Source organism: Sinocyclocheilus grahami, unplaced genomic scaffold (genome assembly GCF_001515645.1).
Source record: "Sinocyclocheilus grahami isolate Dianchi unplaced genomic scaffold, SAMN03320097.WGS_v1.1 scaffold1067.1, whole genome shotgun sequence".
Lineage (NCBI taxonomy): Eukaryota > Metazoa > Chordata > Actinopteri > Cypriniformes > Cyprinidae > Sinocyclocheilus > Sinocyclocheilus grahami.
In genome coordinates, this window is record NW_015506246.1 from 661,158 (window position 1) to 688,542 (window position 27,385).

The 27,385-nt window shown below is 37.1% G+C and overlaps 1 protein-coding gene across 6 annotated transcripts in view; it reads left to right on the forward strand.

The window, feature by feature from the left end:
- Positions 1 to 20,598, forward strand: part of LOC107566292 (CMP-N-acetylneuraminate-beta-galactosamide-alpha-2,3-sialyltransferase 4-like) — a 47,862-nt gene extending 27,264 nt beyond the window's left edge. For 4 of the 6 annotated variants that reach the window (XM_016251694.1, XM_016251691.1, XM_016251695.1 and 1 more), the window contains exons 3-11: positions 2,941 to 3,013; positions 3,159 to 3,248; positions 11,010 to 11,107; positions 11,417 to 11,480; positions 12,759 to 12,857; positions 16,371 to 16,560; positions 16,644 to 16,784; positions 20,012 to 20,164; positions 20,271 to 20,598. In XM_016251694.1, the coding sequence (XP_016107180.1) occupies positions 2,941 to 3,013; positions 3,159 to 3,248; positions 11,010 to 11,107; positions 11,417 to 11,480; positions 12,759 to 12,857; positions 16,371 to 16,560; positions 16,644 to 16,784; positions 20,012 to 20,164; positions 20,271 to 20,360 (998 nt within the window). In that variant the 3' untranslated portion in view covers positions 20,361 to 20,598. The remainder of the gene's footprint in view (positions 1 to 2,940; positions 3,014 to 3,158; positions 3,249 to 11,009; positions 11,108 to 11,416; positions 11,481 to 12,758; positions 12,858 to 16,370; positions 16,561 to 16,643; positions 16,785 to 20,011; positions 20,165 to 20,270) is intronic. The other 2 variants (XM_016251696.1, XM_016251697.1) reach the window with 2 other exon arrangements.
- Positions 20,599 to 27,385: the final 6,787 nt, after the last annotated feature.

Here is a 27,385-nt window from a genome sequence, read left to right on the forward strand (position 1 = left end):
AAAGTATATGCTTTACTTGCAGTGTATATGCTTTCTATGTATATTATGTATATTAAGTTGTAAATATATATATATATATATATATATATATATATATATACTGCTGTCAAATGTAGTGTGTTAACCCATGCAATATATTTTTTTTCAGTTTAACGTGTTAAAGATATTTATCACAATTAACACAGTGGTGGAGCTATGGTTAGCCACCCCGCTCACAACTGCTGCTTCTTGACAAGAATTGCATTCATTAAGACGCGGAAACATCTTTGCAACCACATCGAACGGGAGACTTTTCAGACACGCACTCTAACTTCACCTCAGCACCAGACGCTAGTCAAACAAATGCAGAAAATGTACAGGTGATGAGTAAGCTTCAGTAGAACATCAGTAAACTGTGGTCAGATGAGATGTTGTCAGGCCGTATGTCAGTAAAAACTAAGTTTCCTGTCCTGACAGTCGTTAGACTGTGCCCGTAGCACATGCTCTTCAATTGAACGCACAATATTAAAAAACAAATGAAACTACAAGCATGCAATGTTGTAGTTATGTCATCTGTTATGTCATGAAGTTACCCAAAAGGTGATTAAAGCTGCCTTAAAAATGTGCATGCATGTGAGTATTTATTATAAACGAGTCACATTTAAGAACATGTCTCTGAAATGCAGGGCTGTTCTGGAGCAGCCCAGCACTGCCTTGCTCATCTAACACACCCGAATCAACTCGTCAGCTCCTTAGTAGAGACTTTAAGACTTGAAGCATGCCAGTAAAGGTAAAGAGTTGTGAGAAAATACATGTCAGATCCACGTCACATTCAGCAGCGGCATCTCTTAAAGTAATAGCAGCCAAATAACCTTATAACCAGCTGCTGTGACGTCTGTTAATCAAAGAACAAAAGAAACAAAGAGGAAATCAATAACATTTGTAGCTTTCAGAATTCATCTATATTTAATTTAGAATTTAGTGTTTGATACATTTATTTAATTTCTGTATATTTCCTACTTGCTGAAGGGTACAGGTAAAATATGACATTTATTATAATGGGTTTATGTGAAGATTGATTTAAGAAGAATTAGAAGTTGTTATTTTTTAAAGTCTAATACAATTTAAAATTGATAGCTCGGAATTATACTGTAATGTCGAATGGCTATAGTCAATGGTTAAATATTAGGAAAAAGAAAACAATTTCATATACTGGCCTTCAGTCATAAAACATATGTCATTAAACAAATATTTAAAATATACTGTATGTTGTTTCTACATTAATTTGAAGATTGAATGTGAAATTATTGCAATATAAATGTACAGTATATTTAAAAACTTTAATGTTAGGTGAGATTAATCGTGATTATTATTATTATTTTTTTAAACCTCAGAAGTTTCTATTTAGAATTATGTTTTCGGGGCATTGAGCTCTGTAGCCAATCACAGACACAGCTGTTGATTTCTTGAACGTTCTGATCTTCTTTCGCATTCAAGTTCAAGTCAAATTCATTCACCGCTCAAAAATCCAGATTGTTTTTTTGACTCATGATTCATAAATCCTCTCAACATCAAACAGTGTGTAAACACGATGTCGAGAGCTTTATTGATTATATTATAACAGAACATGTAATCGAGAGCGAGATTGAGATTGAGAAATGTGGAGTTCATTTTCAAAACTGCAGTGATTGATATAGGGATAACCATAGCAATGGACGGGAGAAACTGGAAGAATTTCTGAATTTATGTAAATGAATTATGTAAAATTAGGGAGAATCAAATTATAAATAATTTATTGCTATTGTGTTAATATGTAATCATGTGAGCAATAGAAAATAACTAATCTGATTATGGGTATTTTAAAGTGTAATATAATCTAATTACAAGTACTTAATTTTTGGAATCTGATTACATAATTAGGATTACATGTAATCAGTTACAACACAGCACTGCTCACATATTACATTTGCAGTATCAGTAATAAACACTCAATTTTCAGTTAAAGGCAGTTCATCATTGAATTCATTGATGTCATCCTCCAGCTCAGTTCAGTTTAAATAGTATCTGTGCTATCAAGTCGACGATATCGCTGGAATTTAAGTGTCCCCAACTGAGTAAGCCAGAGGTGACAGCGGCAAGGAACCAAAATACCATCAGTGACAGAATGGAGAAAAAACCTTGGGATAAACCAGGCTCAGTCTGGGCGCCAGTTCTCCTCTGACCAGACGAACCAGCAGTTCAATTCCAGGCTGCAGCAAAGAAGTAAGCCAGAGGTGACAGCGGCAAGGAACCAAAATTCCATCAGTGATAGAATGGAGAAAAAACCTTGGGATAAACCAGGCTCAGTCGGGGGCCAGTTCTCCTCTGACCAGACGAACCAGCAGTTCAATTCCAGGCTGCAGCAAAGTCACATTGTGCAGAGGACTCAACTGGTTCCTGTGGTCTTGTGTGAAACAGTGTGAAACTATGTGATGTTAGAACATTACATCTAGATGCTAGGCAACAGTCACCCAATCGCCTGCATCATATTCACGTGCTTTGGACAGTCACGGAAACATAGAGCATTGTATAAACATCGTTTCATCGTTTGAGTGGAAGAAATGTCAAATGGTGACAGATTCATCCTTACCGTCTGAAAGGCCATTCTGGAAAACTTGATAGTGCAAATATATAACATCGGGATGCACAACTCTAGAGCTGTTTTGTATGTACAGTATATATTCCAATCAATGTCACAGCAAATATGCAAATAAGAACATTAACCTGAGATGAGTGTGAAACGTCAGATTACGAATACCCAGGATTAATTGTTAACCCCGGTTAAATTATGAGCAGTGTGAAACGTGAAGATAACCCAGGATTCCCTTTACCTGGTTGGCAGCCCAGTGCCAGTTTTATCAATCTTACAATATATGTATTTTAATTAATAATAGTCTCTCTCTATTTCTTGTTCTCTTTTAGCATGGTTTTTAAGACTCCTCCCGGTTGTGCTTTTCTTCATCTGCTACTATTGCTCCCAGTTCTACTTTGAGAGGTTAGTGCCGTTACCTGCTCTGCATGGTATCGAACACATTATGTTTTCATTGGTTATTATTATTTTTTTGTTCTTCTCAGGCTGAGACATGCAAAAGCTCTCAAGGTGTACTTATGCTAACTACTGATTTGTTCTTTTCTTTAAGCTATGGAGGCAGCGGAAAGTCCCCTCTGCCCACTGTTTCTCTATGTCACAACTATCGCTTGCAGAGGAAGTGGGAGAGTCTAAAATTAAAGTATGTGAACCCATATTCACATGTATAACCTGTTTTGGGGAAACTAGCTTACCGAGCTTGAAAATTGGAAATTAAGATTCTGTCATCATTTACTCACTCTCATGTCGTTCCAAACCTGTATGACTTTCTTTTTTTTGTTTGTTTCTGTGGGACATAGGATAAGATGAAATACATTTTTAGTAGCATTAAGATGTGTAAGCTTGTCAGCCTTTTTTTTTTTTTTTTAATAAAAATAATTTCCTTAAAGGGGTCATATGATGCGATTTCAATTTTTCCTTTCTTTTTGGAGTGTTACAAGCTCTAGGTGCATAAAGAAGATCTTTAAAGTTGTAAAGACTAAAGTCTCAAATCCAAAGAGATATTCTTTATAAAAGTTAAGAGTTGTCCACGCCCTCCTAAAAACGCCTCGTTTAAACATGCCGCCACGTCTACATCACTGTGTGGAAAGATTTGCATAACGCCGCCCAAATGTTCACGCAAAGAAAGAAGGCATAACTTTTATTTTCGCTGTAGTATTGTTGTTGCCGCCGCTGCCATGTCGTGAAGGTGCTGTGTGCTTCGTTGTGAAAGCGAAACTACTTTGTTTGGTCTTCCAAAAGAGGACGATATCTGCTTCGTCATGCCTAGAGCTGATCCGTGCTGGTCGTTGAGGAAATGCATCAACTTTGCGCTGTGGATCGTCGGATCGGCTTTCGAGTCCAGTGGAGTCCAGCCCGGGGTCGTCACATGTGGTTGCCGCAAGCCTTCTTCGTCGAATCCGCCGGGCGCCGCTCACACAAGCCGCTGTGTGTTTCGTTGTGAAAGCGAAACTACTTTGTTTGGCCTTCCAAAAGAGGACATAATGTTTCTATAAAGTGGGGCAGTTCCAACTTTGCAAGGACAGTCTGGCGCTTCTGACTCACAGCCTGTAAGTAAGTTTTTTATATTTAAAGAATTTGCCACTGATGGTTCAAACGTGAGTTTTGAGCAGTGTAGAGTAGCGCTTGTTGTTTGTCATTTCTCCGATCACAAATGCAGACATGGTTTTATGTTTACGCGTATTTGCGTATTTGCATTGCGCAATACGCAATGCAAAGTGTAAAAACACAGTATAAGTCATTATAATAAGTAATTATGTCCCCACTGGATGCAACAAATGCCTCGTTTGTAATGGGTTTTATTGGTTTTGTCTCGTCACACCGGAACACATGGGAACACAGTATGGTGAGGGGCGTAACATTTCCGTCACACGCTTGAGGTATTCAGCCAATCACAACGCACTGGATAGCTGGCCATTCAGAGCACACCTCGCTTTTCAGAACGATGAGCTTTGTAAAAATCGACGCGTTTCAGAAAGGTGGGGCATAGAAGAGAAACAATAATGTACAGTATGTGGAAAATAATGTGTTTTTTTAACCTTAAACCGCATAAACATATTTCATTACACCAAATACACAAAATAATGTTCTTTTTAGCAATATCATATGACCCCTTTAATCTGAGTGGTTCAAAACTGTGTGTGTATTTATATATACATAATAAATATACACAGTACACACACATATATTATGTAAACAAAAACTTTTATTTGGGATGCAATTAATCGCGATTAATCGTTTGACAGCACTAATCTAAATGACCTAAAAAACAAACAAACAAAAGAAGTACATCATTTTATTGTTTCCACTTTTCTGTACTGTTAGTTACATTCTTATTGTTACGTTAAGGTAAGTTGCATTCCTACTGTTCTGCCCTGGTCAAAAGTGAAAACGAATGGCCAAAGTGTGACCATTGTTGAAAAGCTTAGGAGGGTTGAATAGCATTTGAATAGAATTATTACAAATTGACATGCCACCTCTTGCGGATTGGCATCTGTGTTTTCTGTATTGTAGTGTTCTCCATGTTATTGGTTTACACAACTGGCTACTCCCCATCTGTGCATGTAGAGTCTCACCATTCTCCATCTGCAGTTTCACCTTTTGCATGTATTTGTTTATAGATTCGCCTGCTATCAGATTGGGCTGCTAATGCTATAGATTACTGGAGACCTGTACAGTGTGCTGAACATTATCAATGTCCATGATATTTAATGATTTTCTGATCGTCCCTGATTCACGTTGCTATCAGATCTTGGAAAACCAACCTTTTAGTATCAAAGCAAAAATCATAGTGTTTCAGTTCAGTCTTTAAACCAAGGAACATTCAATGGCAAAAGCTTGCTCAAAAGACAGATCTGTCCAAATTAATTCAGCCCTGGGAATGTGGGACCCACTTTACATTAAATTAATCTTTCACCCAATAACATATTTTGATTTAAAAAGCTGTGCATGTGTCAAAAATGACCCGCCAACAAAACTCCCTTATATATATCTTGTTATGCTATTTTATTTCCAAATATTGGATTACATTTTTTTTTATCAACTTGTTTTATTTCAAACAGCACAGGTTTTGTTTTTGTTTTTTGAAAATCATTGATTGATCATAGGCTTAATTAATCTGAGTGTATGCACCTCAGTTTTTGAGTCAAAATTGACAAATTAATCCACAAATAATGCTTTTGTTTACTCAAAAACTGAGGTGCATGAGCTCAGATCAACTTAAAAGGTTTTAGCTGTTAACAGTTGGCCAACAGTCTGGGGCAATGTATTCAAAACGGTTTACTCTGTCACAGAACTGGGTGAAAATGGACAGCTTTTTTCCTAACAGCAGCTTTTAAAAGCCATCAGGATTTCTCTTGCAGCTGGTGTAGCCAGAGAATAACAGGGCACTTAATGAAAAAGGACACTCCTCTCGCTCTCGGGCGGTGGGAGTGTGTTAAAGCCTGGCAGCACTGTAAAACCAACACATCCACGTTTCTGGCTGTGCTGTTTTGACAGACTAGCTTGGTTAACCCTAACATGTCGGTCTCAAGCTTTTGAGCATTACACAAAGACAACACAGCCAAACTAGTGCCCTGTGTAATATGTATCTGTGTTGATTGTAAATGGATATATAGTCGTCACAGGACAATTCTGTCATTGTTTTCACATATTTCTGTGTACGTGTGTGTGTTAAGTCTCTTAGGCTCATCAAGGCTGCTGCATTTATTTGATCAAAAATACAGAAATATTGTGAAATGTCTTTACAATTTAAAATAATGCTTTTCTATTTTAATATGCTTTAAAATATATTTGATTTCTGTGCATCATTACGCTATTCTTCGGTGTTACGTGATCCTTTAGAAATTATTGTAATATGCTGATTTATTATCAGTGCTGGGAACAGTAGTGCTGTCAGGGAAAAACACGGATTCAATTAACTCTCAAAACACACAACTCGTCTGGGACTGAAGACCAGAAGCCGTAATTCAGGGCAGAGATTAGAGACCGGAAGAGGGGAACAGTCCAAATGAGCCTCCAGTCACTCCACTAAGCAGATAGGGTAAGGCGTAGGGAGATCAGCGCACACAGTCCAAGCATCTGTACTGACGCAACGTCAGGGCCGAGAGTTCCTTGTTGAGTGCACCGAGAGGGGCAGGAGAGGAGAGGCCATGAAGCACGGTTCTGGTAATGCCAGGGCAGGAACTGGGGAAGAGAAATCTGGTGACACGAGAGGCAGAGAGCGAGCGGAAAAGAGAAGACAAACTGAAAACACTAAACTGTACTTAGAGCCTATGAAAACACGGCAGGACAAACACAACAAGACTGGTAGTAGGTCACAAACGAAGTGTAGCGTGTTCACACCACAACGGTCAGACACAAGACTATACACGAGGGGAACTTAAAAAGAGGGAGAATTAAGGAATTAACAAGTCACAGGTGTGACGGCAGCTAAAGTGGTTAATAAGATAACGATGGGAAGGGAAACCACGAAGACAATGGGTCTCATTCACTAAACATGCGTAGGCACAAATGTTTGCGTGAAATGTGCGTACGGATGTTTTCAGGAATAAATCATGATTCATCAAAAACTTTCATACTAAAATTTATTCTAAATGTACGAAAAAATTCAAGAACAACTTATACCACACGTACGCAATAATCATGTACACCCGGGGCCTTATAAGCATGTGTAAAGAACCCTACATATAATTAGATATGTTATTTACAGGGTGGGTGAAAAGTAACTAGACATTAAAATTGATAATAAAGTATAATTAGAGGTCCAAACAACAATCACCTGATCTATCCTTATATAAATGGTGATTATTGTGTCTCACCTTGTTGTTTGGAGGCATGGCACACTTGGTACTGCTTGAAGACATTGCGGCGCATGCTCTAAGGAGAGAATGCGTCTTTAGAGAGCGCACAGATATGTTTGCTGAGAGTGACAAATGGCTGTTCAGTCGCTTTAGGTTGCCCAGAGAAGTCCTTATCTTTATTGATTTATGCAACTCACTGGAACCACACCTAAGCTATATCACCAACTGCTCTCACCCTATACCACCTTATCTCCAAGTTCTGTGTACTATCAGATTACTTGCAACGGGAACATTTCAAAGTGAAATTGGGGACCGAGCCGGAATTTCCCAACCCTCTGTAAGCCGTGCTATTCACAAGGTGGTAAAAGCTATTGTAGGTCTTATGACAACTTATGTAAAATTTCCTTATGACGTGGCACACCAGATGGTAGATAAGAGGGGGTTCTATGAGATAAGTGGCATACCTAATACGATCAGTGCAATAAACTGTACCCATGTGCGTATGAAAGCACCATCCGCAAATGCAATAAACTATGTGAACAGAAACAATTACCACTCCATCAACGTTCAAATAGTCTGTGATGCCAGCTGTAACATACTAGATGTTGTTGCACGCTGGCCCGGAGGAACTCACGATTCCTTTATTTTACAAAACAGTTATTTAGGACTAGCTGGGGGTGGTGAAGAGGGATGGCTTCTTGGTGAGTAGAAGTGTTCCCAGAATATTTTTTAGTTCATTTAAATAAAGGTTCATTATCATGATGCTTGTTGTAGGTGACCGGGGTTATGGTCTCAAAACATGGCTCATGACACCTCTAGCCAACCCAACGACCCCTCAAGAAGTGCGCTACAACCTGAAACATGCCCGTGCGCGCTCAGTGATAGAACGCACAATCGGGTTACTCAAATCCCGTTGGATGTGCTTGGATGCAGCTGGTGGAATGCTGTTATACAGGCCAGACAAAATCTGTCAGATTGTTTTAGCATGTTGTGTACTGCACAACATCGCAATGGCACGGGGTGTACCTGCTCCTTATGGACCACACGCACAGCCGGAACCTGTGGGTGATGAGATGCATGCACCAGCCCAAGCAGCGCTTCAAGCACGCCTTCAGTTGATACAACGTTTATAATGGTATATAATCTCATTCTATTTTTTTTAAATAGCTTTTGTAGTTTGCTGCAGTGCACATTCTATAAATGAGCAAATGGAATTTGTAAAAGTGCTTTTAACGATTGCAAAAAAGTTTTAGGGAATATTAAAACACATCAGAAAACAGAATTTTGCCACAATATATTTATTCTCATTTATGCACTTCTGTGACTCCCAAGCAATGCTATCAATTTATTCAGTGACTCATTTATTTTCCGTAGGCCAGCTGCCACGTCCTTAACGGCAAGGATGAGGGCATCTTGACTAGCGAGCACCTCATCGGTCAGGACTTGTGCGCCGGTGCGCCTCTGTGAAGGGGTATAACGAGTGGATTGGGAAGTAGACGGCTGGACTTCAGCTTCTTCATTTCCATCTGCTATCTGTGGATGTTCTGCAAAAGCCAGAAGTTTTGAGTTATGATGATTACTTGAATGCATTCCTTAAAATAAAGATTTTGATTTAAGCAAATGACCGTGTTGTAATTGCTCCTGTATTAGGTCACTCTCACCCTCACTCCTTTCTGTAATGCCGCTCAAGCTTGACTGTCCTATAATTGCAGCCATTCTTTCATCGAAGGCAGACAGATCAGGTGCCCCCTGCCCTCCACCCGTGTCTTTTTTTCCTCTGTTGAACTAAATTCTTCTTTTGGCCTCGAACTTCATGTCAAACCACTTTTTTTTTTTTACTTCGGCAACCGTCCAAATTTCTGGTGAAACCACATTAACAGCTTGTGTTACCGTATCCCATGCTTCTTTTTTACCTGTGCCCGTTACGCCAGTGGATAGACTTTTAAATAGCACATTTTTTCTGGCTTCCACCTCCGACAGCAAAACCTCACGTTCATTATCGTTAAAGTTATTTTTCTTTGTCTTTTGTTTCGGTGCCATAATTGTCTTTTTCTGGACGAGTGCCGCTTTGCGGAAAGCCCTTATTTGGAGCTGGTTTGGGCGTGTATTATGCTTATTACTAACCTCGTGCACACGGGCGCTTATTTAGAAGACTCCAAATTCACTAACAGAAGAACGAGTTTAAGAACAAGCTCATGTGCGTACGCACGTGTTGTGAATTAGCCGGAAAGTTTTCGTGAGAAGGTCAAATGTGCGTATAAATACGAAAAACGTATGCAATTATTAGTGAATGAGACCCATTGTGTCACAGTATTCAGCAGGTGTGCCCAGGAGGGCCACCAGATGACTGTGTTCTGTGAGCACATGGCTTGTGTTGTGCTTGTTTGTTGCCATGTGCTCTCTCCTGTCTATTGTCTTGCCGCGGCCATCTTGTTACCTCATTATTGTTTAAGTTGCTCCACCTGTGTCTCCCTCGCTAGCCTCCTCGTTTGGTTTCCTATTTATTCTCCTGGTGTCTGTCATCCTGTGCTGATCCGTCGTTTTTTCATTGTGTGTGTGTTATGACTGCATGTAGTGCAGTTCCTAGCCTGCCTGTCTGTTTTCCCCCCTTGGGGTTGTTTTAGTTTTTTTTTTTTTATTATTATTATTAAAAGAAAGAACCATTCATCCTGCACTTGAGTCCTCGCTTCATCTCTCCACATGCACCATGACACAATGAGCACATGGCGAACTGTCAAAACAAAGACAAAAACAACAACCTGCTGATCAGACCGAAGTCATGACAAGTGCTGCTTAGTATCCATCCATCCATCCATCCATCTATCCATCCATCCATCTATCGGAACCTGTGATACTTTTTGTCAGAATGTTTGGATGAATAAAAGAAAAGAACAGCACTTTTTTATATTAATTTAAAATAGAAGTCTTTAATATAACTTGTTATTAACTTAATACGTCCTTGCTGAATAAAAGTATTAATTTCTTTCAAATGTTAATACTCTTATTAAAAAATACTGATCCCAGAGTTTTGAACAATAGTGTATATTATTACATTTCATAATAAAAAAAAATACATATAATGCCTTTTTTACATTTATAAAACATACGTGTATAAAATTGTATTATCATTAATAGAATATCATTCTATAAAATGTAAACTGCTGACACACACACAAAAAAAACAATTTCCATGAATACATACAACAATAGGGCAATTTATTTTCATTTATTTTTGAAATAAATGGTAAGTAATATATGTATATAATGTGTATAATGAATTATTATCATATTATTATATGATGATATTATTAAGAACAATGTTAATTAATATACACACACACACACACACACACACACACAGAGATAATAAATATTTAACATCTGTTTGGATGCTGGGTTAATTATTAGGACAGTGCTGCACATAATATTTTTTTTCCTAAATTTATCAGAAAATAAAGGTCATTTTCACACAATGAATATTTTTTATTTTTATAATGAATTTAAGATCAAAAGTATGTCATTAAGTCAATTTAATCTATACACAAAGTAGTAAATGTCTAGTGTAGTCTGTATTTGAGTCTGTCTTTTGTTTCACGACACAGCATGAGCCGAAAGACTGAGCTCTTTCTAAAGCTGGGGGATTTCTTCTGGCGGGAACATGTGTCAGCTGAAGCTCTGCCCTATGGTATTAAAGGCAGCGGTATGTACAGTTTATGTTGCTCTGCTCTCTTATAATCTTTCCTTTAATACAATAGTTAAATCTACCGCAAAGTCATTGAGCTAATGCTTATGTTAAATCTGACTTGAGTACATGATCGTATAAATCTTGTTGCTGAAACCTCACATGCCCCCGAAACCTTTCAGTCAACATATAAAGAAGTTAGTCTGTTTGCTCTGTAGTCTGCATGCTTTTACTGCATGCTGCTCATCGTTCTGCATACAATCCAATCATATTGATACATTCATAATGGTGCACTTTGTTCAAATACTTTCTACTTTGTCTCTGCAGAGCTCCTGCTTCTGAAGGTCTTGGCAATGACTTCCAGCTACACAATGCCAGCAAACATTGAGAGGTGAAGTAGGGCTGAGCTGCTTTCACAAGTATCTAAACTCTGAACTCAAGCTCCCATAAGCTTGTAGAAACCCATTCCTAAGAAATGGTCTTTTGCTTCAGTTGCTTATGACTTGTTGCGGTGTGGCGTGAATTACTGCACACATTACAAATGAATTACGGTAATGCTCTTGCTCATGTTCAAAATGATCTTGCTTAGTATAATAACCATTGAAAGGACAGAATGAAATAAGTGGAACAGCCCAAGGGTGTTACTCACAATCCTGTTGCCAATTAATTTGTACTTTTTCATTTGATCAGATGTTTGTTTAATGTTTATTGCTAAAGAAATACAAATTTGCCAAAAATTCACTCACCCTCAGGTCATCCAAGAGTTTGTCTCTTCATCAGATTTGGAGAAATGTTGCATTGCATCAGTGTCTCAGCAATAGATGCTCTGCAGTGAATGGGTGCCGTCAGAATGAGAGTCCAAACAGCTGATAAAAACATCACAATAATCCAAAAGTAATCCACACCACTCCAATCCATCAGTTAACATCTTGTGTAGAGAATAGCTGTGTGTCTGTAAGCGAAACAAATCCATCATTAAGACATTTTAATCAGTTGCTTCCAGCCAAAATACAAGTCCATAATCCATAATAACATTCCCTCCAGTGAAAAAGTGCATCTCCTGTTGTCTCTCACATCAAAATCCAGCCACATATTTGTTTAGAGCTGTTTTTGTCTTGTAAATAGTGCTTGACCTGTGCAGATTTCCCTCCTGATTCAGACAAGGCAACTTTTTCACTGGAGGAAACGTTATTATGGATTATAGACTCATATTTTAGTAGGAAGCAATGGTTTGAAGTTAAAACAATCTTAACAATGGATTTAACAAACACGCAACTTTTGTCTTCTCAAGACATCAACTGGTGGACTGGAGTGGTGTGGATTATTGTGATGTTTTTATTAGCTCTCATTCTGACGGCACCCATTCAGGATCCACTGGTGAACAAGTGATATAATGCTTCTCCAAATCTGATGACGAAACAAACTCATCCACATCTTGGATGGCCTGAGGGTGAGCAAATTATCTTCGGGCGAGTTATTCCTTTAAGCTGTGTTTAGACATTGTAAAAATGTATAATTTAATATAAAATGCATGGGAAATAAAATGGCTTATATAATATTTAGGTTGACAAGCGACATTTTCTGAACTAAAGCACCTCTTTCACTACAAAACAAACTTGTTGTGGCCTGTGTTGTGTACCGCACTCATGGAAAGTGCTCTGTGTGTCAGCAGTTTAGATTGCAGGACGTGTGCAGTCATTGGAAACGGCTTTTCCATAAAAAACAATTCACTGGGGGAGATCATTAACAAATACGACGTGGTGATCAGGTAAATAAAACCTCCACCTCTGTTTGACCTTTCAGTGTTTCTGTTACACTGTCTTTAATTAGCATTTAAGACTCCTCAATATTTATTTTTTTTTAAGACTCTTTTCTAATGTAGGTCCACATGAAAGTTTTATTTAGAGCTTTATGAGCCTTTTAGTTCATTTCTCCTCTCCGTCTCTTGTTTTCCACTGTCCACTGAATATTTTTTCTTTCTATGCACAGCGTGAAAGCCTTTCCATTAGTCTGGCTTGTATTTTGCATTCTTGTTTTATTGTAAGTCTGTTGAGTGGCATATAACAGCCTCACTTAACATTACCTCCTGCAATTAGAGCTCTGCTTGGCTACTGTTTCTCAAGCCGCTTTATAGCCTTGGAATCAACAAATGCCATTTTATTTTTTCTAAGCCTCTAACAAATGGCAGAATTTAGCTGAGTGTGTTTTTCCATGGTCTCTCATCCTCGCTGTGTTCTCAGAAGCTAATCGCGGCGGGGGAGGAGAGACGGGCCGCTTGACATTTGGTGTTGAGTTACAAATCCTGATGCTTCGAAATCGCCATTAGGCAGAGATTTGAGCAGAACACTAGCTCCTCTCCAATCTCATTTGTGAGAAAAAGGGCGGTTTTTCCTGTACGGATTCACGTGAAAAATAAGTTATAATGTGGGGGTTAGTTGATAAAGATGTGCTTTTAGTGTCTCACGCCGAGTCCATGACGTCCATAAAACTGTGGGGAGCAGGGATAATTGTAAAACTTTTGGTTATGCTCATTTAAAAAAAAAAAAAAAAAGGCTTAAAAGTTTTAATTTTGCCCATTACACATATATGACATATTTTATATTTTAAATACATATTTGAAATGCATGTATCATGCCCATCCCTGCTTGTTGGTACATTCAGCAGTAACTTTAACCATATTTCAAAGACAATACAAGTAATTATGAAATTACTTATAAAGACATACTGAAGTCCTACTTAAGTGGGTCAAAAAATGCACTTAAGTTCCACTAAATACATTAAATTTAAACTTAATACATTTTCATTTAATTTTAAATAACATGCAGTTAAGTGTCTTTAAACATTACATTCAGTGCACACTTTAGTATATTATTTTTAAGTTTAATATTTCCGTAATAGTAACTGATTAAAAGTGAGCTAAAGTTTTAAAGGGTGGCTCTTCACAGTTTTGAACATCCTTGATCTTTTTATCAGAGAGGACCCTCCACTCCCAATGGCGGATGTCTTGGCAGTAAATCTCCCATTGTGTTGCCATTGTTTGTTTTTAAGTAGCCTTGATAGTGTTTCATCACAGGCTTGGCTCTGCCTCAGGAATGTGTGCTAGTGCAATCTACACAAATGACACACACCTGTGGCCTGTAGCGCGGAGCAAGATGAACAAACTCAGAGTTGCAGAGTACGTTTTGAGTTGACAAAACCCGCTAAAGCCAGCCTGGTTAAGATCAGGTTCACCGGGCTCACAAAGCTCGATATAAACGTTCTCTGTCAGCTCAGAGTTTCAACCAGAGTTTGTGATTAACTCTGTTTGGCAGCAGAAAGAAAATATATGACTATGCAAAGGAATCAACTGAATTTAATTATTTATATATAGCTTCACACAGAGCTCAAAAGAAAAACATATGTTTAGTCATTTTAAAAGTTGGATATATTAAAGCTTTATCTATCCATCCATCCATCCATCCATCTATCTGTCTATCTGTCTGTGTGTTTAATTTAAATACGATGTTTACAATGAATTGCCTTTATATAATAATTATATGAATATATTATATAAAAGATAAACAATTACAATTAATATAATATAAATATTATAAATAAGTAGCTGCAAAAGTCGGGCAATTTTGTCTCTAAAACTGCCTTAATTTTGGAGCGAGAGATACGGGGGAGTGGCTTCATTGCATCAGATATATGTCACTTTGCTCACAGCTGATTGGTCTAGTTTGGATTTGCAATCAAGCTAATCAAGCTCTTACTAGGCATAGAAACTTCCAGTCAGGTGTGTTGGAGCTAAACTCTGTAGGACACCAGCCCTCCAGGACCGAGTTTGGACAGCCCTGGACTAGGCTCTCTAGGCACATTAGTGCCAGCAACTATGGCAGTGATCTCTAAGACCTCTTTCCAATATACTTCCAAATCAGGGCAAGACCACAGCATATGTAGGAGAGTCCCTCTATCCGCTTTACATCTAGGACAAAGCTCTGAGTAGGAGCTTTTAAAGGAGTGCAGTCGAACTGGGGTGTAATAAACTCTATGTATCACATTAAATTGGATGAGTTTATGACAGCTATTGATAGAGAGAGTCTGAGCATCCTCACATATTGTTTCCCATTCATCATCAGTGAATGAGCACTCCAAGTCTTTTTCCCACTTAGATTTGACGTCACAGATATTACCAGCCATCAGCTGCAACAACTTGCCATAGATAAATGTAATGAGACACTTAGGACCTTTTTTCCTCAGACAAGATAGCCTCAAGAGGTGAAAGAGGGAGCTTAGATAAACGGCCACCTTGCTGGGTCTGATTGTAGTGTCTAACTTGTAGGTATTTAAAGAAAAATTTAGAGGGAAGGATACATTTCTGTTGATATTGATAAATTATGACCAGTACCAATTTGTTTCCGCTGTTATCCCTTAATTGGCACGTTTTCAACTGTCCCATTACACACATTACACAGCTCTGATTTTATGATGCCGAGTTAAAACAATATATATAAAACTTTCCTTCACATACATTTTTTTTAATTAAATATATGTAGCAGCTTCAGTTCACTTATCAAAATAACAAAAGCAAATCTCAAAACCGTCGATGACAAAAAAGTAAATGTAGCAATTTGTATCATTGTAAAAATGTATCAGTTCTATCAATGTAAAAAAAACTATATCTGTACAATCTGTACAGGAGATAAAAAATATGTTTAAATACTTGATTTAATGACAAAGAACTTTGAACATACATTTATAAATAAGCTTTTGTTCACTTTTTTCTGTCTCAGTTTGGATGTAGTAAAACACATACAGATGTAGCACAAAACATGTTTGCATTTCTTCTGTCACTGACCATGATTCTGGCTAGGATTGGGCATGAGATACTGTGATGCATGTGAAAATGGACTGAGAATTGAACAGATAGTTGTGATGTGGCTCAGAGGAAGATAGGAATCATGTCTTTGTGGTGTTTTTCTGCTGATTAAGACTTCTTCACCTTACAAATGGTTGCCAAACCACACACACACACACACTCACACTCACACACACACACACTCACACACACACACACACACACACACACACACACAAATGCTATGAAATGCACATCATGTTTTATGAGAAAGCATGAAACAGCCACAATTTTTGGAATTGGCACCAAAAATTTGTAAGATACAAATACTGGATTTCATTCAAAAAATACAATGCTGGAAGGAAGCAATGCTGATTCCGACTCTCCAAATCTGATTTGACCTTTGACCTTATTATGCACTGCTCCCATATCTTTCTGTGTCAGGCTGAATGATGCGCCGGTCAGAGGCTATGAGGAGGACGTGGGTAACAAGACCACGTTACGTCTGTTTTATCCCGAATCTGCCTCCTATAATCCTGGTATCCACAATGACCCAGGCACCCTGCTGGCCCTGGTTCCTTTCAAGCAGCAGGACCTCCGCTGGCTCAAAGAGATCCTGTATGATGAGAAGAGGGTCAGTCTGTCTCATTTTTTTTCCCTCATGTGCCAGCATGCACCTGGTTTCCCAGTAATCATGAGGCGCTGTGCTCGATTTAGGTCCGAAAGGGTTTCTGGAAGCCTCCTCCCCAGATCTGGCTCGGCCGGGCCAGTCAGATCCGTGTTCTGGACCCATATTTCCTTCGCCTGACAGCCAGCAAGCTGCTTCAGATCATTCCCCTGCAACCGCGCAGACAACAGGTGAGATCTGCACACACGGCCAGGACTGAGGGAAGGATAAACACTTGTATTGCCATGGAAACGCTCTAACTTTGGCAGAACAGATGTTCCAAATAATAGGATTACTTTTGGTGTCATTTCAGACATGCATATGTAGTGCCATTTACATATTTGATAGTAATGAAATGTTTGTATTGAGACTTTGTTCCAAAACCTGATGAGTTCGCTGCATTTTAATGCATCATATATGGATTCTTGACATGAAAATTAAGTGCATTTTAAGGCATCAAAAAAATGAAACAAAGAAATTAAATAAAATAAATAATTTTTTTTAAGTATAAATGTGTGTGTTTATATATATATATATATATATATATATATACAGTGGGTACGGAAAGTATTCAGACCCCCTTAAATTTTTCACTCTTTGTTATATTGTATATACATACATACATTTTAAATTATATTATTTATTATTATTTTCTAAACTATTTATAAATAAAGAAAACATAATTCCATTGAATTAACAATCATTTTATCCAATATATTTTAAACTTCAAATCAGAACTGAGTCTCCTGTGCTTTGTGGGAGGAACACTGTATTTGCATTATGGAAATCAGACACACAAAGACGTTTCTGATTGCAAATCTTCCAGGTGACACTGGAAGACAATACATTTTTAGCAGACAGATTCCATGCAAATGTTTTGGAGGCTTGAAGCTTTTTAATCTTTTTGAAAGAAGTCTCATTTATTTGATCAAAATTACAGTAAAAACGGTAATATTGCGCAATATTATTATAATTTTAAATAGCTGTTTTCTACATGAATATATGTTAAAATGTAGTTTATTGTTGTGATGCGCAGCTGTATTTTCAGCATCATTACTCCAGTCTTCAGTGTCACATGATCTTCAGAAATCATTCTAATATGCTGATTTGCTGCTCGAGAAACATTTCTGATTATTATCCATGTTAAATATTTTTTTTGTGGAAACTGATACTTTTGACTTTTCAGGATTCTTTGTTCAAAAGAACAGCACTTATTTGAAATTGAAATCTTTTGTAACATTATGAATGTCCTTGCTGTCACTTTTGATCAATTGAGTGTGTCAGTGAAATTCTCTTTAAAAAAAGAAACAAAATGAGTCTTACTGGCCGCAAATGTTTGAATGGTATCGTATGCCTTTGCTTTTCGTTTGCGTCACTTACAGTAGTGAAGGTCAGACTATCATTCTTACAGATCGACTTTAACCATAAACAATGCTGTTTTTAATAAAATCACAATCCAGCTGGCGAGAGTTCCGCTCAGTAAAGCCAATTTTCACTCGCATGTGTTAATGTTGGGTTCTGCTTGTTTGTCAAAGAGAGCCAAGAGGTTTGTCTGTACGCTCAATTATCTGTAGTGTTTTTCGAATCAGAGTCCACATGTGTCCTGATAAACCCACAGAGAATTACGATTAGAAATGTGTCTGTTTATTTCTGCTCCGTGCCGGGAACAGCCAGGAAACACAAGAACAAGCTCAAAGTGCATCGCACTTCCTCCCCACCCAACTCCTCTCTCTCTCTCTCTCTCTCTCTCTCTCTCTCTCTGTGTCAATCTGTCTTTCTTTATCATTAAAAACTTTTTTTTTTGTTCAGTGGCGGAAATGGGCTTCCATATATTACAAATAACTAAAACTAAAACTATAAAAAAACAATTTTTAGCCTGAGATAAAGTAAACATTAACTAAAATAAAACGTTTCTTTCCACTAGCTGCCAAGGCATCACTTCTAATTTTATTTTAGTTGTTAGGTCTTTAAGAACTAAAATACTAAGTACTACAATAACTAAAATTGAATGAATGAATGAATTAATTAATGACAAAACCACGCAACCAAATTATCAAAACTTTAACAAAATTTGAAGTGAAAAATGAAAATGGAAAATATATAAATTAAAACGAATTAAAATATTAATATAAATTAGAATAGTATATCAATGATACTACAATAATACAGCTTATAGATACCAAGAGTTTAATAGTAGTAGTAATAATAATAATAATAATTAATTAATCTATTTGTCTGTCTGTCTGTCTATCTATCCTCTGTAAAGTTGTGGGTATTATTATTATTATTTATTTATTTATTTATTATTATTTTTTAAAGGGCACAACAATTATGTAGACACTTAAGCTCCACTTAAATATCAAATATTAAATATATATATATATATATATATATATATAAAATATAATATACAACTAGGTGATGTTAGTCTTGATTCTAATTGAATTCTATTTCTAATGAACAAGAGACAGATCTACTATGTTTGACAACCAGAAAGTGTCAAAGTACTGTTTTCTTCAGTTCAATAGCACATGCGTAGTAAAACTTAAGAAACGTGATATTTGTAAGTGTTGTTGGTGTTTAACAGTGCTGTTGCATAATGTTTACATCTACATTTGGAAAGGAAAGGTGATGAACTCTTGTTCTAATGATGAACATGATGAAATGGTGACAGTGTTGTGGAAAGGGAGGCTGAGATGCGCGATGTCTTTGCGGAGATGTATGAGCGTGTTTTGTGTGGGAGCGCACAGATCAGTAGCTGCGGAAATCATGGAGCAATACGGAAAAGCTAATGACTTGGAACGAGAATGAGAAAGAGAGAAAGAGAGAAAGAGAGAGAGCGAGAGAGAGATTGACGCAACTTAAGCAGTCAGGGCTGGAAAAACCAAGATGCATTACCTTCTTTTACTACTGTAAGTGGAAAGTTTCCAACTTAAAAGTTGATGTCTGGCAATTATTTACAGAGAATACATTTGAAATGGTTTATTGCATTGTTTTGATGGCATCGTATGTGTGTGTGTTAAACGTTTTTACAAAGTTTAAAACCTCATAAAATTGTTGAAAAGCACAGTTTTATGTCCTACGTTGACATGTTTCCTATTAAAGCTTGTGCGGGACATGAAAGAGCTTATTCTTCACCTTTTTTATTTTTTAATAGCCAATAGGTTATGGTACACTACAGGCTTATTTCGAGACGTCTACAAGTGGGACTAAAGGAAGGGAGATCATTTGATTAGACATTTGTAAAGCAAATAAGCAATAAAACCGGCTATAGATGACTTGAACTAAAAGCTAAGATTTCATGGGGTTTTTATTCTTTCACAGGAGAGTTAAAGCTGTCTTCAGCCGCCCCCTGCAGGAGGGCAAACACTATTAAACACACTTTACCTGATCTGCACGTTCTCTGTTTCTCCGTCAGAAACTAGTCCACCCCACCTCTGGCATTCTGGCTGTATTTGTGGCACTGAACTACTGTGACGTTGTGCACGTGGCTGGATTCGGATATCCAGAGTCCAGGAACCAGAAACAGCCCATCCACTATTACGGAAAGGAGACAATGAAATCCATGAAGGTTGGTTTTAAAGCGTCCGTTCGCAATGAAAAAACTGAGCTGTGGTTGGTGCTTTGATTCTCATATATGTTGCCGTATGTCAAACCGAATGTCGTTGTTGTTTCAGAATTCCTACCATGATCTCAATCAAGAGGCTCTCGTGCTTAAGAGACTTGAAGACCAGGGAGCTATTTTATATCTTCATCCTCATTCCTGACACCCAACATGAACACATGTAAATAAAAACACATAAACGCATGTAAATACGACATTATAGACAATATCTTCATCTTTGGACTGAACTGAAATATCCAGCTCTCACACTGCAGAGCTGTTAGTAGTTTTTGTGAGGTTTCTGCATTTCTGTGTGATTCAATCATATTTATCTGACCTCGAGTATTTATAATTAATGAATATTTTCTGCTTATTGTTTTGCTTTCTTTCGGGAACTTTAATATATATACTGTATATATATCACCACTGGATATTTTGTGATCTTCTTAGAGTAAGTATTTAATAAAACAAAAATATGCATCTTGTTTTTAGATGACAATTTAATTACATGAGTAATACTCATAAGATAAGGGAATAAATACATATTCACAGGACTTTTAGATAACTAAATAATTCTTAAAAACTGCAAATAGGGTGGAAAATAAATGTTGGATAAAATGCTTACCCAAATCAATCGATCAATCAAAATTAAAAAAATAAATAAAATAAGGCCTTCTTTATAGTTCCCATATTTAATATCTTTAAAGGACAAGTTCAGAACAATAATATTTTTACCAGATAGCGATATCCTCACTTTGCACCAAAAGGCACTAGATAATTTGCAAGCAGGAAAAAAAACACACACTCACACTAGAAGAATAGATAAGCTATTTTTTTAAGTAAATCTATTTAATTTTGAGATTAATCTTTCAAATAAGACATTATATTTCAGCATGCGAAGATATTAAATATTTCTCTGAGCAGCAGTGATTGTGAAGTCATGAGCAGAATATCTGTAGCAATGCCTCACATCGCCTGAAGAGGGTGACTGATCTATGTTGACCGCATGAGCGCGCTCTGTTTACAGAGAGAGAGAAACATGAGTCTACATGCATGTGCTCAAGCACATCATATGTACATGATGGCCTCATGTTCACTTTCTGCTTTCTGCTTATTGTTTCGATCTGAAGTGGAAGGAGCTGCCTTTCTGTTTGAGTCAGAGTCATTACTCAGAGCTTCTCAGAACAGGAACATCTGAAGCTGTGTCAGGCAGCAGAGAGTGTTTTTATGTGCCTAAATGTGCTGCCAGATTGCCAGGACTCATTGCTTACAGCCCTTAATATGACTGATGTTTGGTCTCAGCAGCACAATACAGCAAACATATCTAGTGTGAGGTGAACTTCTGGTTCATTCAAATGGCTGTTGCAAACCATGAGCCAGCGGCTTTCATAAATCAGAGCCATAATTGGAGGAGGCATATGAAGGCATCACATGAACGTTCCAGACTGTTCTAGAAGGTAAACATCCTCCTGATGTTTTAGTCAAATTATAGGCAGCAGCACATCGGTACAGCAGTATCCTTTACTGACAGAAAATCAAAGAATACATTGCACCAAATTCAGTGACAAAAAAACTAAACAATCCAAGATGGTTGACAAAGTGAGAGAAATGTCAGTAAATTGACTTTTTATTCAATACTGTAATGATGAAAACTAGTCTGTACAATCATAAATTACATTTTACTCAATATTTGTGCGGTTTACTTTGTGTTTCTTAGAGCTACATTGTTAGCTTAGCAACATGCTAACATGCCTCATAGCAGTGTCTGTTATTGAATCATTCTTGTGAATGATTGTTTGATGAATCAGTTCAAAACCAGTCGAAATTATTAATTTATGACTTCAACTAAAAATAAGTATGCTCAATTGTATTGATTATTGAATCTTGAAATTTCATTTTAAAATACTGTACTTGCAGATAATGTGATATTTACAACGACACAACAACAATGTTTTTTTTATAGAGCACATTTAAACACAACCGAGGTTGACCAAACTACTTTACAAAGAATAAAAAACAGTGAGTAAAAGAAAAGTAAACAGAAAAATAAGATCAACAGAATAGAGCAGGAAACCCAGGATAGCATACTAAGGATTGTTACAAGCCAGGGTGAAAAAATATGTCTTAAGATAAGATTTAAAAGTACTAATAGATGGGACATGCCTGACAAAGGGAGGAAAGCTATTCAAAAGCTTCGGACCAGCAGTAGCGAAGGCGCGCTCACTACAATTTTTAAGTTTAACTCTGGGAACTATGAGTAGGCCAAGGTCACAAGATCTCAAGTTTCTAGAAGGGGTGTACGGAAGCAGAACTTGATAGGGAACCAGTGTATGGACTTTAAGACGGGAGTTATAGGGTCGTATTTTCGCTTCCCTTCAAGCAGTCTAGCGGCTGCATTCTAAACCAACTGTAGATGGGAATTGGACGACTGAGAAATAGCAAAGTACAGGGAGTTACAATAATCAAGCTGAGATGTTACAAAGGCATGGATAGCTGTTTCAAGACTTTTCCAAGATGGAACGGGCTTAACTTACTGAGAAGGTGAAGTTGGTAAAAACATGACTACAGCTGAAATCTATTTGTCAAACTGTAAACTGGAGTCAAATAGAATGTGCAAATTCCTGGCACACTTTGTATTATATGGAGTGTCAGAATTAAAATTTAATCAAAATTAAAAGCAACAGTTTACTTAGGACCAAACAAAATTATTTCAGATTTGTTTTCATTTAGGTGCAATAAATTACTTGAAAGCTATAACAGAAGTTAGTTTAGGCAATCTAACAGTGGCTGAAGAGATTATTTGTTATTATGCTGCAGGGGAAGTTTAAGCTGTATGTCATTGGCATGTAGATGAAAAGAGACACCATATTTTTCAAAAACAGAAGCCAAGGGGAGCAAATACATGGAAAACAACACAGGCCCAAGGACTGAACCTTGCAGAACACCACAACCAAGAGGAATGTTGGATGATGAATAATGCTCAAATTGAGCAGTAAATCACCTATTTGACAAATAAGAGCGAAACCACTGTAAAACCGTACCACAAAGTCCTACTCAAGACTACAGGCATGACAGAAGAATGTTTTGGTCAACTGCAGGGCTTAGGTCAAAGAGGACAAGAGCCATGGGTTTCCATGGTCGTAAGAAATATATAATTTAAGACTCTTAACAGGACAGATTCAATGCTATGTAAAGCTTTATAACCTGATTGAAAAACTTTATTAATAGCATTATCTGACAAAAAAGACTGAAATTAAGCTAGTTCAACTTCATCCATAATCTTTGAGATAAAAGGAAGATTTGAAATGGGCCGAAAGTTGGAAAGAGACATAGAATATATATAATTTTTAAGATACGGTGTTACAGATATTAATTGCCCTTGAGAGACACTTTCATGACTGTTTCTTAACACATTTAAGTAGACTTTTAAGCACACTTTATAATAATGACAAATAAAAAATTTTACCCTGAAGTGTATTTTAATAATCTTTTGTCATGCTTTAAAGTACACTTATTTTGATGTGCTGACTAACATACTAAAGCGCATACAGTATGGAGTACTTTATTCTATCGTTACATTTTACAGTATTGTTGCATCAAGTTTATATATTTTTTACACACAATTGTGAAATTACATATAAAGATACTGAAGTCCTACAATTGCATGTAAATAGTTTAAATAAAATGTAATAAATAAATGTAAACTATAATACATACAATTAATTTCAATTCATTGTAAATAACATTAAACTGATTATCTGAAAACATTGCATTCAGTTCACAATTAAGTAGCTATATTCTTTTCGTAATAAGCACTATTTTTAAAAGTATGCTAAAGTGTACTTATTTTTTCAAAAGGTCTGATTCATAGTTTTTGGAACATATCTAATATGTAATTGTATGGACTATCGAGATGCTCATGTCATAGTCATCAGCCTTTTTTGCTATCAGGTTTTTCCTCTGTATTCTCCATTATTACACACTTAATTCAGTTCCATGCCAGTGCAGACAGAAACTGCGGCAGGAGTTTCTCTATGTAGGGATGGGCGGCCACTCATGAAGTAGTTTAGGGCACAACAGAGTCGTTGAAGTGCGTCACTGGCCCTCTTCTTCCGAGACTGGAGTGTCTGAACAGCGGCGGTCTCGTTCCCCCTGCAGAATCAGTGCAGAAACCTGGATGCATTGCTTTGCCATACCTGATTGGTCATCCTAGTCTGTGTTATGCAACACACAGTTACATAATCGAAAAATATCTGTTTATATGACAACTGAAAACAAGGTCAGTGCAAGTTATCAATGGGACACCTTGTTCAAACATGCCTGTAGATGTCAGTATACGTATGTTTACATGTGAGATTGCATCAAGATTGTAGGCTTCGAGCAGAAAATACCTGTGTTTTTCATCAATAATGCAGGAATGTGTACGATGCACGATTTTTCTTAAATCAATGTTAGAGTAGTTAGTAGTGTATTTGCACATTTAAAATTCAGGTTGAAATGACCCATCGGCTGGTAAATGACAAATGTGTGTGATATTTAAATGCTCAGCTCTGTTCCAGTAATCAGCGTAGCTGCCTTGCATGAAAAGTATATGCAAATGGGAAGTACAGCTAGAAAAGCGGTTGCTCTTCAATAATTTTCTCCTGCAGTACAATGCTGCTGCATCATCATCATGATGCTTGCGTGTACTTCTTGGCTCAGATGCACAAAGAACTTCTGCTTTTTTTCCCAATGATATCAAAATCAGCTCTCTTTACAGACTTGAACCGTTTGCATGTGCCAACAAATTCGTTTGATACTGTTATTTTTTTGTTTGCCGACGGCATTTGAATTCTGAAAGCGTTCTTTGAATGTTAAGACGGCGTTGAGCGGAGATAATGTTATGTACCTGAATGCTGTATTGTGCTCAGTGCACCCACGCTCTCTTAAAAATTGTGCCAAACCTGAACTGGTCTTTTTCCCCCCATGTGATGAACCTTCCCACTCGTTGTGTAGAGCAGGGATTGTGCAGGTAAAAGTGCACACACACTGATAACACGGCGAGTTTTGGTGAAGAGGTAGATATTGGGTTGCTTGTATGTGTATGTGTGTGTGTGTGGGGTGGGTGTGGGGGGGGGGGTAATTTCTAAATCATACGAGGCCCCCAGATAATACTAACCCTGTGTGAATAGGGCTTTAGTGATTACTATCGAGATGTAAAGAGACTTTCAATCAGAATAACACAAAATGGTTTTGAATCAAATCACCCACCTGCCTTTAAGTGTATTGAATGTGAACTCGTTAAAGTATATTTGTAACATACTGTACCTTCAGAAAATATAAAATTAATAAAATAGAATGCCACTTAAGTGCATTTAAAGAGAGACACTTTCATTACTGATTCTTAACACAAGTACACTTTTACAATGTTGATTTTGTAACAATGTCAAAATAAACGTTTTACTTAAAAATGCATTTTCATTGTTCATTGTTTTAATACACTTTTGTCTTGCTTTACAGAAGTACACCTACTCTGATGTGTTGAATAACATACTAAAGCACATTCAAAGTACCTGATGATAATTCAACTGCATTGTTATTTGATATTCCATTTCATGCATGTGCTAAATTGCAACTTCATCATTACAAATGTGTATTTACAAATATGTGACCCTGGAGCACAAAAGCAGTCATAAGTAGCACAGGTATATTTGTAGCAATAGCTAACAATACATTGTATGGGTCAAAATTATCCATTTTTCTTTCATGCCAAAAATCATTAGGATATTAAGTAAAGATCATGTTCCATGAAGAAATTTTGTAAATTTCCTTCCGTAAATATGGCAAAACGTTATTTTTGATTAGTAATATGCATTGCACTTCCTTTAAGCCGATTTTCTCAATATTTAGATTTTTTTTTTGTGCACCCTCAGATTCCAGATTTTTAAATAGTTGTATCTCTGCAAATATGGTCCTATCCTAACAATAGATCAATGGAAAGCTTATTTATTCAGCTTTCAGATGATGTATAAATCTCAATTAAAAATTGGTTTTGTTGTCCAGGGCCACATATTTCCCATATTTTCAATTTCAAAATTTCAATGCACGACAAACAACTTTCAATAGAAATTACATTTAAGTATATTTCAAAGACAACATAAGTAATTGCAATAGAAGAAATTACATATAAAGATGTACTGAAGTCCTACTTGCATTTAATGTAAATTTAAACGAATGCACCTTCGTTTAATTGTAACATGCAGTTAAGAGTTGAAACTATTACGCTTAGTTCTTTTGAAGTATATTATTTCTGCAATAAGAACTCATTTTGAAATTATGCAAAAGTGAGCTTTGTTTTTCACAAGGAAAGTGTGTTGTTGAAGCACTGGGAACGATCTTATTTAGTGTCTAAAGCTAGCGAAAGTTTGCAAAAGGGCAGAAAATTGCGAATAGCATCTTGATAGCTCATTACGTCCTGAAAGCATTGCATAAATGGTTCATTTTTGCATTTGTGATGCTGGTAGGTTTGCACAGGGTTTTCCTGCTCCTGATGACAGTCAGACACTCTTTGTCTACGTGTCAACATTCATGACCTGTCTATCTAGCTGAAGATCTGGATCACACGTGGTGGGTTTATGCGGGCTTCACGAGTGTCCTCAGCAGCCGGATTTTGAAACCACTGCTTTGATTAGAGCCAGCGGGCTCCTCCTGCTCAACACGTCTCATTAGTTTGTATGTTATTACGTGCTGTGTTTTCTCTGGCTGCAGTCGCTTAGGTGTAGCGCTGTGACTCTGAACCCAGCTGTTCAGACGAATGCCCTCATGTCTTTGTTCAGTAAACATAATTTGTATACACCTGAACGAGATTGCACAACTAAAGAGCGCCACTGCCCTACATCACCACACAGACAGACATGCACACACTAAAGATCTGTTTCATGTATGTGCATGACTTACTGTACATGGAAATGGTCATTGTTCGGTTATAAATGTGAAATGTGCCTGTCAATTAATCAAAAAGTAAAAAAAAAAAAATCACCTTTCAATTTCAGGGCATGAAGAACAAATATATTCTCAAGTCAGGCCGTCATTTTCTTCTTCTCGGAAAGCGATGACGTAGTCAAAACATCCTGTAGTGTAGAATATGTACTCACTGGATCTCTGCAGTCTTCTCGTAAATACCATACCGCATATTTTGCACTTTTTTTT